The sequence below is a fragment of the Vipera berus genome (assembly GCF_964194415.1).
Source record: "Vipera berus genome assembly, chromosome: 15".
NCBI classification, from domain to species: domain Eukaryota; kingdom Metazoa; phylum Chordata; class Lepidosauria; order Squamata; family Viperidae; genus Vipera; species Vipera berus.
The window spans coordinates 1,646,174-1,659,650 of record NC_138218.1 but is presented as its reverse complement, the minus strand read 5'-3'; the positions used below and the strand labels follow the sequence as shown (position 1 = coordinate 1,659,650).

General features: G+C 51.2%; 1 protein-coding gene across 1 annotated transcript in view; it reads right to left on the bottom strand.

Annotated features, from left to right (window-relative positions):
• COL5A1 (collagen type V alpha 1 chain) overlaps window positions 1–13,477 on the bottom strand; it is a 217,147-nt gene that overhangs the window by 85,265 nt on the left and 118,405 nt on the right. The window contains exons 12-16 of the mRNA XM_081339577.1: window positions 11,353–11,427; window positions 8,942–9,034; window positions 6,451–6,507; window positions 5,479–5,532; window positions 4,590–4,643 (exon numbers count right to left, since the gene is read on the bottom strand). Coding sequence (XP_081195703.1) covers window positions 4,590–4,643; window positions 5,479–5,532; window positions 6,451–6,507; window positions 8,942–9,034; window positions 11,353–11,427 — 333 coding nt within the window. The remainder of the gene's footprint in view (window positions 1–4,589; window positions 4,644–5,478; window positions 5,533–6,450; window positions 6,508–8,941; window positions 9,035–11,352; window positions 11,428–13,477) is intronic.

Here is a 13,477-nt window from a genome sequence, read left to right as displayed (position 1 = left end):
GAACCGGTGGCAGCACCGCACAAGCCTGAGCGAGAGACGGCTGGAGCTGCAGGGCTGTCTGGGCTCAGCAGAAGCACCAGAAGCAGCGCCAGGATCCAGCTGGAGCTCGGCACTGATCCTGGCACTTCTGCTGAGCCCAGAAGAAGCGCCGATCAGCTGGAATGTTGCAGCATCTCCAGGGCCTTGTGATTTACGTTCAGATGCTTGGCAGCTGATTCATATTTACGACGGTCACAGTGTCCCAGGGTCATGTGAAGCAACCAAAACCTGCAGCAACCACCCAGCAGACGGGGGGGGGGAAATAAAAACCAAACACCCCCCACCCCCACTGCCAATCCTCAACAGAAATGCTCACAACAATGAAAACCTCGGACAGGAGGAAGAGCGTGGCCAGGCGGGCAGGCAGGTGTCTTGCTCGGCTGTGGCTTGGGGGGCACTTTTTTCAGTGCCATTGTCACTTCGAACAGTCACTAAGCGAACTGTTGTAAGTCGAGGACTACCTGTACTTCATCACTTTTTTCCTTTTTTGGGGGGGGATCATCAAGTTTTTGACACCTTGCTAGGTGACTGGTGGTACTCGGATGTCGCCATATCCTAAAAGTGGCAGAATGGGTGAAAAGGCTGAAAAGCCCTGTTCTAGTCCACCCCCCTGCTCAAGCAGAAGACCCTAGACCAGGGGAAGGCAACCTCGGCTCCTTTATGACTCATGGACTTCAACTCCCAGAATTCCTGAGCCAGCCATGCTGAGGGGAAAGGGAGAGGTTTCCAAGCTGAGCCGTGCTGGCTGAGGAATTCTGGGAGTTGAAGTCCACCAGTCATAAAAGAGCCGAGGTTGCCTACCCCTGGGCTAGACCATCTCTCACATGTTGTTGTGCAGCCTCTTCATTAAAGCCTCCAGGGATGGAGCACCCACAATGTCTGAAGGCAACTTCTGTTCCACTGGTTGATTATCCTCACTGTTAGGAAGTTTTGCTTCCTCCTTAATTTCTCCTTAATTCCAGGTTGCTTCTCTCCTTGATTAGTTTCCATCCTTTCTCCTCCTGCCCTCTGGGTGCTTTGGAAAATAAGTTGACCCCCTCCTCCTTGGGGCAGCCCCCCAAATACTGGAATACCGTTATCATGTCCCCCCCAGTCCTTCTTTTCTCTAGACTGGCCGTTCCCAAATCCTGCAACCGTTCTTCGTACGTTTTTGTCTCCAGGCCTTTAACCATCTTAGTCGCTCTTCTCTGCCCTTTTTCCAACGTCTCAGCATCTTTTTTGCAAAGTGGTGATCAAAACTGGACGCAATATTCCAGGCGTGGTCTTACTAAGGATTTATAAAGTGGTTCTAATACTTCACGTGATTCTGATTCTGTGCCTCTGTTTATACAACTAAGGATTGTATTAGCTTTTTTGGGCTGAAGCAGTTCGTGCCCAAGTTAAGGCATGTCTTTTTTTGGTTGGGGGGGGTGCCCCACCCAACCTTGTCTGGTTCATCTTGTTAATTAACCAGTGGGACAGAAGTTGCCTTCAGATGTTGTGGGTGCTCCATCACTCGAGGTTTTTAAGAAGAGACAGCCACTTGTCTGAAATGGTATAGGGTCTCCTGCTTGAGGAGGGGGTTGGACTAGAAGACCTCCAAGGTCCCTTCCAGCTCTATTCGGATTAAATCACTCTGGGTTCGCTGCACGTTTTCCTTTAAAACGTGGGCCATTCTGAACAGAACTGGCAGATTTGTGACAGGTCTGTTTCAGAGTCTAAAACAGTCTGCTTCCCTTCACACCCCTCCCCTCCTGGTGTCCATTTGCCTCACAATTCTTCTGACTGGTTCCAAATCAGGATAGACCTTGGCTTTGATCTTGGGCTTGCAAGAGTTGACCTGCCCTAAGCCATGATTGCACATCCTCTCTGCCAGCACCAAAATTGCAGTTTAATCAGGTACTGGTCCAAGAAATTCTGCAAAGATTCTGTAGTAGGCAGATCAGACTAGGAAACAAAGCCACGCATGCTGACACCACTTTTATCCTAAGGGTGCAATAACAGAATCTTGCAAATCTCAACGCGCCTCCCCTTCGCTCCCTTTTTGCTCCTGAGAAAGAGGGAGGGTCTCATCTGAGGTACATTTCCGCCCAGGACTCGGATTTCTTTTATCTGACCATCATCTTGGTAGCGGCAGTCCCTTATCCAGTCCCCTGGTTACTTGGGGCCTTGTAAATCTCACCACTTGGCATCCAGAAGACCAGGGAGAAGTTGCGTCTGGAAAGATACACCCAGGGCTGCCTACAACTTCCATAAGAGCAAGAACATCTTTTGGCGGGGGCGGGGGGGGCTTTCTGTGAGCACTGCAGTTATCAGAGGATGTGAATTCTCGCGGGCCTGCCTGTCCCCTTCCTCCCAGACTAGCAGGCTGGTGCAGCTCACGCGCCACAGGTGCCACCCAGGCGCACTGTGCAAAACTGCACAGACCACGCCAATCCAGACTAGTTGCCGTTTCTTCAAGGGCAGCCCCATGTATAGTTCATTGTAGTAGCGATCCAAATTTGTGTGAGTCTGTGTGTGTATGTGTGTGTGTGAGAGAGAGAGAAAGAGACTAAGACATGAGTGACCATCAGCAAGCCTAGCAATGGGTACAGTTGGCGCACAAAATGAATTCACGCAAATTACTTCTCCTGATCTTAAGTAAGCGGCCACGGATCTAGCTAAAAAGGTTCCCCTGACCAGGAACGGACTTGATTGTTCTGACCTTGTGGCTTAGATGCTCTTCTTGGTTCCCCCCCCCAGTTAAAGGAGGATGGAGAAAAGGGGAAGAAACGTCTCCATCCTCCCCTCCCCTCTTCCTATGCACCACTCCCTCCCCTTCCTCCCAGCAGCTCTGGGTATGCACAATATCACTTCTGATCAAAGGCTTCTGATCTGCAAAAATGTACGCAGCAGGACCCAGATTGTTGGGGGCAATAAGCTGATAATGCCGCTGGGGTGGGGCGAAAGCCCTAATAAGCAGGCATATACATAGAATGAAGGCTATTGCTAAGCACATTGGTTTGTGCTTAAATTGTAAGCCGCCCTGAGTCTTCGGAGAAGGGCGGGATATAAATGGGATTAAAATAAAAAATAAAATAAATAAAGTTCATCTACTCTTCCTTAACATGCCACAAGACTCCTTGTTTCTTTATGGCAACTCATTCGAAAACAGGATGCGGAATTAGGGAATTCTGAAATCCTGCAGGACTCACCAGCGCTATTTCAAGAATACGGATGAAAATCTTCCTGCCTTCATTGGCGGATGCAAGGAGGAAAGGCCGAGTGAGTCTATTCTCTGAAAATATTTGGAGGGGCGGGTCCTTCAAAAGCACACGGGGGGGGCTTCCCTGAAGAGATTACGGTAAGATGCAGATGGGTTTGGCTGAGATGAAAGAGGTGCTAACTGGCTTAATATTTCAATTAAACAAGCGAGGGCTGCTTGTTAATTCAAATGAACCTGATCACAAACTGCTCCTATTGTTCCTGCAGGCTCTTTTGAACCATCAATTGGCTCTCTCTGTTTTTCCTCCTCTGCGGCTGCGTAAGTGACGCAGCCACGGAAGTTGGACTTGCCCCAAACTGAAAAACGCTGAAATTAAACATGCCGAGTCCACACAATTCCTTCTCAAGACAGACTAAAATACAGGGCAGGAGGGCTTGGTGTCCCTGCCAGCTTTCCCCATTCTTGAAGCTGTTGTGAGAACTTTTCCTCCTTCAGTTGCTTGGTCACTTGTGTGTCCCTGTGACCCGACGGACATCAGCTCCCCAGGACCGTCTCTCCGTGACTGAAGTGCTCATAAGCTCCTGCCTGAGTTGTCAGAGATAGGACCACTCTGCTTGTCTTCTGTCAGCCTCTTTTTCTGTCCCTTCGATTTTTCCGAGCATTGAGTCATCCTGAATGGCTCTTCCCTTCGCACGATGCCTTCCGAACATCCAAAGTTTAGCCTGGATATTCACAGTGAGCCATCTGGCATCCCAGTTTCTTTCGTTCAGCCTCTCTGGTGGTGCAGCTTTCATAGCCAAATGTACAGCTGGGAAAACCAAGACCTTGACAATACACACCTTTGTCGTTTGCACTGTGATATCCTGCACTTCTTAAATTGCCATAGTCTTCCCTCCAGTAGCAGATGCTTCTTTCTTTCGTGGCTACAGCCACAACCTCCGTTTTGCTTCAGCTTCTTCTCCACACTTCAACATTGGGGGTTGGCAAATGACACAATCACTGGGATTTTCCTAATACCAAACCTGCTTTTGCGCTTCCTTCTTTCGCCTTCAAGGAGAGGTTCCTGAATCTTCCCTGCTCCCGGCAAATGAGGTGGTATCACCCACTTAGGTGAGGTTCATCTTTACTTAAGTTTATCTTCAGGAACTGCCCTTCAGTTCTGAGAAAACCACTTCAGGATTGTGAAGGAGCTTTGATCAGAGCACGAGCAAATCTGAATAAAGGAAGCGGTTTCTTTCGGGCCCCTGCCAAACAGGCTTCTCGTTCTGTCTTGGGGTGCCCTCCCCGGGTCTTTAGGCCAAAGCCAATGACGTTTGAGCCTGCCAGGATTGCCCAGGCCTAGCCACGCATTTCAGAGTTTACTTACCCGTCGTCCTGGCTTCCCCGATGGACCGGGAGGGCCTTGCACCCCTCGTGGACCCTGGAATAAATTGAACCAAAGGAGAATCAGACCCTGGGGGTTTTGGAAAAGCCTGGCTCTTTTCTTTTGCACAAGAGGGCGTGGGGGAAAGGCCAAGTGCCTCTCACCTCCAATTAGACCCCAGGCTCTCTGCTGAAGGGGACCACAGGATGGAGAGGTAGGGAAAGAAGTTCAGAGTAGCCTCTCTGTTACTAGATGTATTGACAGCCTGCAACTGGCAGAGTGGTGGGGGGAAGGGCTTGACACTGTGTTAATGTGTCTCCCCAGAACAATTATTCTGGGAGAGTGCAAAAATTCAAGAGTCTCAAGAAAGTTAACAGACGAACAGGACTATGGCCCCAAATTGTCCAATCTGACAAAAGAAAAATGTATCTGAAAGAAGAGACGTATCTCTGGGGCATTCCCTTGCGGGCAACGAAGCATTCTTGGGCTAGGAGGCCTACAGGTGCGAACGCTGCGCCTTGCCTTGCCTCCTTCATTCCCAAGAGAAGCCCCCAACTCTCCCGAGGGGGGGGGCATAAGGGGCTCCTTCAGAGCAGGGAATGTGTGCTGGCAATTTAATGCACCTTTTCATCAGGGTGCAGGGACAGGGCAGGTGCTTATCCATACAACTACACAAAAATACAAATGCCTCAAATGTCAAGATTGTGCTTCGTGGTCTTTGGGAGACAGGCCCAAAGCACAGTTCCCTTGGGGGAAGCGCTGGGTTTGCCTCAACGCCGGTATTGATTTTAGAAAGCTGCTCCGTCAAAGCAAAATTCGGCAGACTTGGGAGGCGAAGCAGAGCCCCCCCCACCTTCCCCCCCCCAAGATTGGCCTTGCCAATCACTCCTACCTGAGGTCCCATATCTCCAGATTCACCTTTGATGCCTCCACCGCCTGGGGGCCCCTGTGTGAAAAGAAACGCTGTTAACAAGGCACATCAGGAAAACAATCCTTGCAGATGCAAAAGGGGGAGACAGGGACCCAGCGGGGACAGGTGCAAAGGACCACTGTGATGGCAGACCAAGAAAACAGGCTCGGCCTTAAGCACCAACCAGCACCTTCCACCCGGCAAATCTTTAGCCAACAGAAAAAGGTCCATTCCGAAGGGCCTACGAGCAACAAGGGTCCGGCTGCATCAAGGCAGGAGGAGCCGGAAGCCTCCAAGGGATGCCGACACGGATTTAAGAATCGCCCAAGTGTAACTGGGGAGGAACCCCGAGGCTCGCCTGGTCCACACCATCGTCTCGGTTTAAAAAGCCATCTTAAAAATGTGCTGCTGCATCCAGCCTTTAAGTTCTATTCTCAGCAGGCTTTAAGGAAATTAACTCAATAGGATTCAAGCTGCTAAATAATGACTATTGATGAGTAACGAGAGTCAACAGGAGACTTGAACGGAAGGCCTGATCACTGCTGCAAGTATCTAAAGGGCTGAATAACTGCCTTCCACATGACAACTGTTGTTGTTCCAAGAGACAGGAGAAGAAACAGGGAACTAAATGACCACAAAGCCGATTTTGGTTTAGCAACACTAAGGGCCGTTTGTAGGGAAGACACCCTGCTGGGGGGACGGGGGGGGAGGACACTCTGGGCTGGGGGCCTTTAAACAGAGACTACTGGCCAGGTGTCAAGTGCCGCTGGTTCCTTCCAACCTGACCTTCAATGTCTGACTTTTGTCAGAGTTTGTGCCAAGTTAGGCTAAGCACAGCCAGAAGCCAAAGCTTCCTCACTGAGGTATGACCAGGTGAGCCGCTCTGCATTCGTTCATCTCAAAGTTGCAGGAAACGGTGTCCAGCGCTGGGGGAAAGGAAGGGGCTTTACTCACCATGGGGCCTGGTCTTCCAGTCAGTCCCATTGGGCCGGCTGGTCCCCTCAGAGCCAACTGCAGGGAAAGAGAGAAAGGGCATCAGGGACAATGCCAGTATCTGGAGAGCCATCCGGGGGGGGGCTCTCCAGGAAGAGGGGGCTGCAGGGCCTTTGAAAGCCCCTCTGGACAGGGTCAACAACCCCGCTGGTGATCGTAAGCCTCCGGGTGGATGCTTCTTCTGTATAGCTGGGGGTGGAGGGGGTGTTCAGGCACAAGGGACAAGCGGTTCTCCCCAATCTGGAATAAAAAGATGTGCATACGAGGAAGCACTGAAGTCATCTTTACCCGGATGCTGGAAGAAGCAGGCGCAAAGTTAGACTGCTGCATTTGCTCAGAGGAAGACGGGGATCCGGGGGGGGGGGGAGAATGGGAAACCAGGGCAAGAGGAATGGAAAAGGCATGGAGAGAGGGGAGGGGAGGGGGGAGGGGAGGGAAAAGCAGGGGGCTGCTGTGCTAGGACTGGACTTTGCCCAGTGCAGTCCAAGGCCACCTCTTGCAGCCTCAGATCGTTCTTTGGACGTGCAAGGCTCTGCAGAACTGAATGAAACCAACTAGTATGTAAACACCCATGCTGCATTCACACGTGATACGGGCCAGTTAAAAGCAATGATGCTACAGGGAACAGGCAACCCTGGTTAGTTTTTTGGGGATAGAGCCTCGCTGCAAATCCAGCCTGTTAAGTGACATTGAAGAGGCAGAACTCAAAGGAATCTTTCTGGGGCTTTTCTCCGAAGAAAACCGGGACAGACAAGTGGGTTACTCATGAGACTTACTTCTGAAGTGCAAGAGGATTAGCGCTCCACCCCCCCATGTGTTTCCCCCTAAGACAAGTACAGTCGTATTCTCAGTGCACCAAAATAATAAGATTATATACGTATATATCCTAGATACAGATAGAGAGGTAGGAGGTGGGAAGTCAGAGAATCTGGAATAATTAACAATGACTATATCAGTACACCAAGAGCTTAAAATGTCACTGTCACGTTTTATTTTTATTTTTATTTTTTTTAAAAAACCCACTAATTAAAAAGTCATGTAGCTCTATGAGAGTCAATAAATCTTTGGGTAGGTAATGGCACTGTCCACATTTAATAAGCTTGCAGGGAGAAATTTGTTCCATTGCTAGAATTCAATACGCTAAAAGACCAGTGATTATCTTCTTCTGTAATTAAAAGCCACCCAGGTCTGCAACTGGAACAGCAAGGAAGTCACAGAAACACGGATTATGCAGTGAATGGGAGCTGAAAGTTTAACTGCTCCCCTAATTAAAAGAGGAAGCAAGAAAAAAAAACATCTCTGCTTTAAGAGCAAAATCCATGCATTGTTTCCCAAAAGGCTGCAGGGTTTTAAAGCCAGATTTAAAATCTCAGGCAGCCCCACAATCAAGTAGGAAGGCGGAGGTGGGACTTTAAACTGGGCACATCCGCTCTGCATGTGAGGACTATCCTATGAGGAGCAGGGAGTCCCTGGTAGGACCACATGTATGTTGGGGAAGAAGGACCACATGGCATCTGGGGCTAAAGGGGACCGCTGAAACTTAGAAAACGCTCTATGCCCACCATACCTAAGTGAGGAGGTTCCTATGTATGTATGGCTGCCTTGTGAGGTCTATGATACAAGTAACAGACCTGGAGATACCTACCAATATCCAGATGCCCACTAGATGGAAGCCATGATATAGGAAAGTCCATCTCTCTACTGTTTTCTTGCAGACATTTCATTACCCTGACTAGGTAACGTCATCAGTGAAGGAATGGCTGGTCTCAAAGCTGCCGCAGGGGTTTTTGCTACTGGGCCTCTAGAACAGAGGCCCCCAACCTTTTGGGCACCAGGGACCCGGTTTCGCGGAGAGAGGTTTTCCACGGACCGGAAGGGGTGTTGGTTTTGTGTGCGGCCTGCATCCCGTGGATGGGGCTTTGCTTGTTTGTGTGGACCGGTTGCTGGCATGCCACGGACCGGTACCGGTCCACGGACCGGGGGTTGGGGACCCCTGCTCTAGAAAGAGAGCAAATTACTCTCCACCGGGACTGTGGGGTTTCAAAGGGTTTCAGGGGAACCTGGGCAAGTCAGAACAGGTCAAAGGTGGAGAAATGGCACCCGCCTGGGATGCTGAACTAGCCACGGGTTACATTTGGGATCAAAGAAGCCTCCCAGTAACAGCAAAGCATCGTTTCTGATTCAGAGGTGGATGCTTTCAGTACACACGCACACACACACACACACACCAAGCATCCAGAGGAGGGAGGGGAGTTGGCTCAAGGCCACGCACAGGCAGACCTTGACTTACAACCACAATTGCCATTGCTAAACAACCCAGTTGTGAAGTGAGTTTTGCCCCTTTCTTGTCACGGTTGTTAAGTGAATCCCTGGGGTCGTTCAGTTTGTGACACGGCTGTTAAGCGAACCTGGCTGGATCCACAGGAGAACGTTTGGGGCCCCGGCTACTCACCCTGGCCTGCTGCAGGATGGCTTGTGCCTGGGACTCCTGGGTAGAGATTTGGGGCCCTTTCGAGCCCGCGTCTCCGCCCCCGGTGAAGCGGAACTGCAAGGGAGCAAGAGCAGAGGGTCAGCCAACAAAGCACAAGCGTGCACAAAAGAACACAAAGCACTTTTGCAAATCGCAATTACTCGACCACTCGCTGTGGGGGTGGTTTCTTCTTCCTGCACTTCTCACGCCCGCAGCCCCACACAAAGCAAGAAGGGGGGGGAGCCTCCCACCCCAGATGGGAGTCAGCCTTCGTCCAGCCCCCCCTAAGGCCAGGCAAAGGGGCAGGGAGGAAAGCTGGAAGTCGCCTGCTGAGGGCTGACCCCCAGATCCTTGGACACCCTCCTGCAGCGGCTCCTTCTGCTCCTCCAACGGCACCCCCAGCTCAGCAGTCGCCGGGGGGGGAGCCCCCAACAGCACTTGCCAGGAGAGGAAGAATCGTGGGGCTTTCTGATCCACAGAATTGGGCCCCCGGGAGACTGTGGCCCATGGGCTCAAAAGCTGCAAAGCGATTGGGCGGTGCCTCTGCCAATCTCTTTGTGCAGGGCAACAGCCCCCTCCCTGGTGGTGAGGGCGGGCCTGGGCCAGAGAGAGTCCCAACCACTCAGAGCCGGACGGTAGTCTCCCAAATGGAAAGCGCAACCTGCGTGACCTCTGTTGTCTTTCTCCTCCTCAAAAACTCCCCTAGAGGAACGAAGCCGCCTTGACAGGAGGATTAGTCGGTTTAATCTCTCCCTGTCCAGAGCTTTTCATTTCCTGAGTTTTCTTCCGGCTATTTGCTGCTTTGTGGTTCTGCAAACTCCAACGTTCTTCCAATTGTGAGGTTCTCCCTCTGGCACAAGGAGGGCGCGGAGCAATTTGGCTGCCCGCGGCTGGCACTGAACATCGGGATTGGCAAGAGTCTGGCTTCCCCTCCTTCAGAGGCCTATTTCCCGGATGGAGGTGCTGGCTGAATTTGATGATCCCGCAGTTCCACATCTCCGAATGTTGTGAAGCCCAAGAAAATATTCAAACATCTCAAAAAATGTGCCTTCATGGTCAGCATATATATAATGTGCTGTTAGGAGAAAGACAATCATACAATCTAGAATTCCAAAGCTGGAAGGGACCTTGGAGGTCTACATGTCCGAACTTCTTGTCCACGGCAGGAGATCTTATACCATCTCGGAGAAATGGTTGTCCAATCTCTTCTTCCAATCTCTCTTCTTCTTCTTCTTCTTCTTCTTCTTCTTCTTCTTCTTCTTCTTATTATTATTATTATTATTATTATTATTATTATTATTATTATTATTAATAATAATAATAGGGGGAGCACAGGGGGAGGCTCAGCTAATCTCAATGTACACATGTTGTACTTTGACAATAAAGGTTTATTATTATTATTATTATTATTATTATTATTATTATTATTATTATTATTATTATTATTATTATTATTATTATTCCTAACCCCCAGCAATGGGGCATCCACAACTCTGGGAGGCAGCTTCTGTTCCACTGATTTAATTGTTCTGTCAGAAAATTCCTCCTTAGTTCCAGCTTGGCTCTCCCTTTAAAGAGCTTCCACCCATCGCTTCTTGTCCTGCCCTCCGGCACTTTGGAGAATGAGTCGACCCCTCATCCCCATGACAGCCCTTCAAGGACTGGAAGACAGCTTCCCCTTAAGTCTTCCCTTCATTGCAGAATGTTTCAAAACATCGATTTATGTGATGGCTTCAGCAATTATTTTCAAATAAATGTGGAAATAGAGCAGAGACGTTCACGAGCACACACGTAGGAACTCTGAGATGGATGGATGAGAAACGCTTCTAGAGCAGGCCTAGCTGAGTCGGAAGATGGAGGTCAGAACTGAGACAGCCAGTGGCCGACGGGTCCCCCACCTCCACCCCACAGGACAAACTCCATCTGAAGGTTCAGGAACAAATGCAGACTGTGGAGAAGACAAAGAGGGCCTGGGGGGCAAGGAAGACCCAGAGGTGAGGAGGATCCCACAGGGCAAGTGGCTCGCTGCTCTTAGAGCATCAGTGGCCACACCGCAGCGGCAGGCTGACCAGAACCTGCTCACAGCAGCATTTGGGGTGGACCCCCTGCTTCTGGACTTCTAAGGCCACCGTCATCCTGAAAACCAGAATAGTGGCTGTTGCAGAGCTGTGCAGGACTTGGGGCTGGAGGGGGGAAAGGTAGCTTTTGCCTCTTGGATTCTGAAGTGCTGCCACGCCGTGGCTGGGACAAACCCTTCCCTGTACACCCAGGCAGGAATGCACCAGCCCTTCATCACGGGTGACCTTCTTCCCACTCCTTCCTCTGCACTCCAGCGGTCGCTACTCAACGGAGGAAGCCAGCCCCAAGGGGCTTTGCAGCTCAGCCATACTCACCGGCAGCATCAGCATCGTCCCGGGTGGGCCTGGCAAACCATCAGCACCAGGAAGTCCTGGACGTCCGGGTGGACCCTGGCAAAGGAGAGCGAGAAGGACATCGTCAGTCCCGGGAAGGTGGGTACAAAAAAAATCAGGCTGGGCTGAGTGGGCCCCGAGGCCACCCGGCCACTGTCTGAAATCTAGACAAGCACGTTCAGTCAAAATCTGATTGGTTAGATCTTGAGAGGACAGAGGGATTGTGCTTGTGTGACCTGGGCCCAGGACTAAGCATGGATGAACCTCACCGCTGGCTGTGAAAGGGGTAGTTGGAGCTGAGAGTGCTGGGGAAATCACACACACACAGCGCCGGGAGGTCCTTCTTCAACCACTGCCTGCCAAGAGACACACACACACCCCGATGCCCTGAGCTGGGAGCACTGCCAGCCCCACCACCTTCCACAAAGCCAAGGGCTGCCAAACCTTTGAACCAAAATATCTGCTAGGTCTTGGATCATTTGGGAAAGGCTGCACTGAGTTGTGAGGAATAAATGTTTAAAAAATGAATTTCCCTTAAAAACATGTTACCCCTCATGCTTAATATCTGTCATCAGCTGAAGGAACATCTGCTACTGCTATTTAAACCTATGCCCAGTATCCGAGAGAGGGCAGCTGCTGCCCAAGCCCAGCTCTGCCAAGCCTCTTAGGCGCTGGCGCACAGGGTGAAAGCAAGGGGGGGGGGGAAATAGTGTGAATGCAGCCAGCAGGGAGAGAGTGTGGTGTGTGGACCTGCCTGGGGGCCTTGGTCCATAGCCCGGCTGCCTGGGTAAAAGGGCAGGAGATGCCACCTCCACGCTCGGTGCATCGCCAGGATGGCCCTGGGTGAAGCCTCGCCTTCCACGGGCGCTAATTCCTCTGGGAGGGGCAGAAGAAGGGGGCTCTCACGGTAAGGCAGGGGTCCCCAATCTCCGGGCCTTGAGCCCTTCGGAACTGGGCCGCAGAAGTAGTGGATGAGCGTGTGGGTGCACGCATCCCCACTTGCCCGAGCAGCAGACAAGCATGTGTGTTTGTGCGCTTGCCCATCACCCGGACAGAACCATCCCCTCTTCCCCTCCCCCAGCCCGGCCGGTCCGCAAAGCCGGAAAGGTCGGACATCCCTGCTGCAAGGGAGAGACGGCTCAGGCAATGCTTCAAGAAGTAGTCAATAAAACATAAAACAGTAATAAATCTTGGGGTTGCTGATGCTTTTGAAATGATTTAAATGCTAGCTCTTCCTTACAATTTCATTTGATTTCCAAATTTAAACACCCTAACCCTGCACATTTATTTGTTTTATTTTCATTCACTTCTCCTCTGGTCCCTGCAGAGGCTGCAAATGGGAGGGGGTCTCCAGCGCCACCTGGTGGTGTGTGAATTCAGGGGCTCATGAAAGCTCCAGATTTCCTACCTAGGAATCAAAGGGGCACAAAGAATCCCCAGGCCCGGCCCCAGTGCTGGGCTGCATTGCCCTCCAGCCAGCCTTGAACTGGCCCAGGAGAGAACTCTCTGCCCACTCCCGGCTGGCCTGCCAAAGGCCGCTGCCCTCGGGCCGGCCGGGCTGTCTGGCTTGACCGCTGACCCCATCAGCCGGGACATCCACCAAGTGGGGCTGCTATAGGAAAGGGAATGGGGGGGTGGGCTGATTTTTTTCTCTTTTCTCCCTTTCACCCTCTGAGCGTCCCCCAAGTTAACATAAAGTGAAATTTTGAAGAAATGGAAGGAAGTAGTACCAATGAGGCAGGCAGGAGACCCTACCACAATTGGCTGTCGAGCAGGAGAAGGGACTGGTTTTGGAATGGAGGATTGTGGAGGAACCGGCTGCTCTTCCCCAGATCTGCTCTCCCACATCCAGTTTCTCGGGATTCGGTGGAATGAGCTGCAAGTGGCATTCTCTGGCATTCCCCTCTCAGAGGTGAGACTCACAACGCCCCCCCCCCCATTCTGGAAGAGCCTGAAAAGCGGGCTGGGCCTGGGGCCCCAACAGGGCCTCCTGCTGCTTTGGGGTGGCCCTCAAGTTGTCCGTTGTCTTGCTTTCTCGTTTTAACTTCAACGTTTTAGTCTCTTTTAATTGTTTGCTGCATTTTAAAACTCGTATTACATTGTAAGA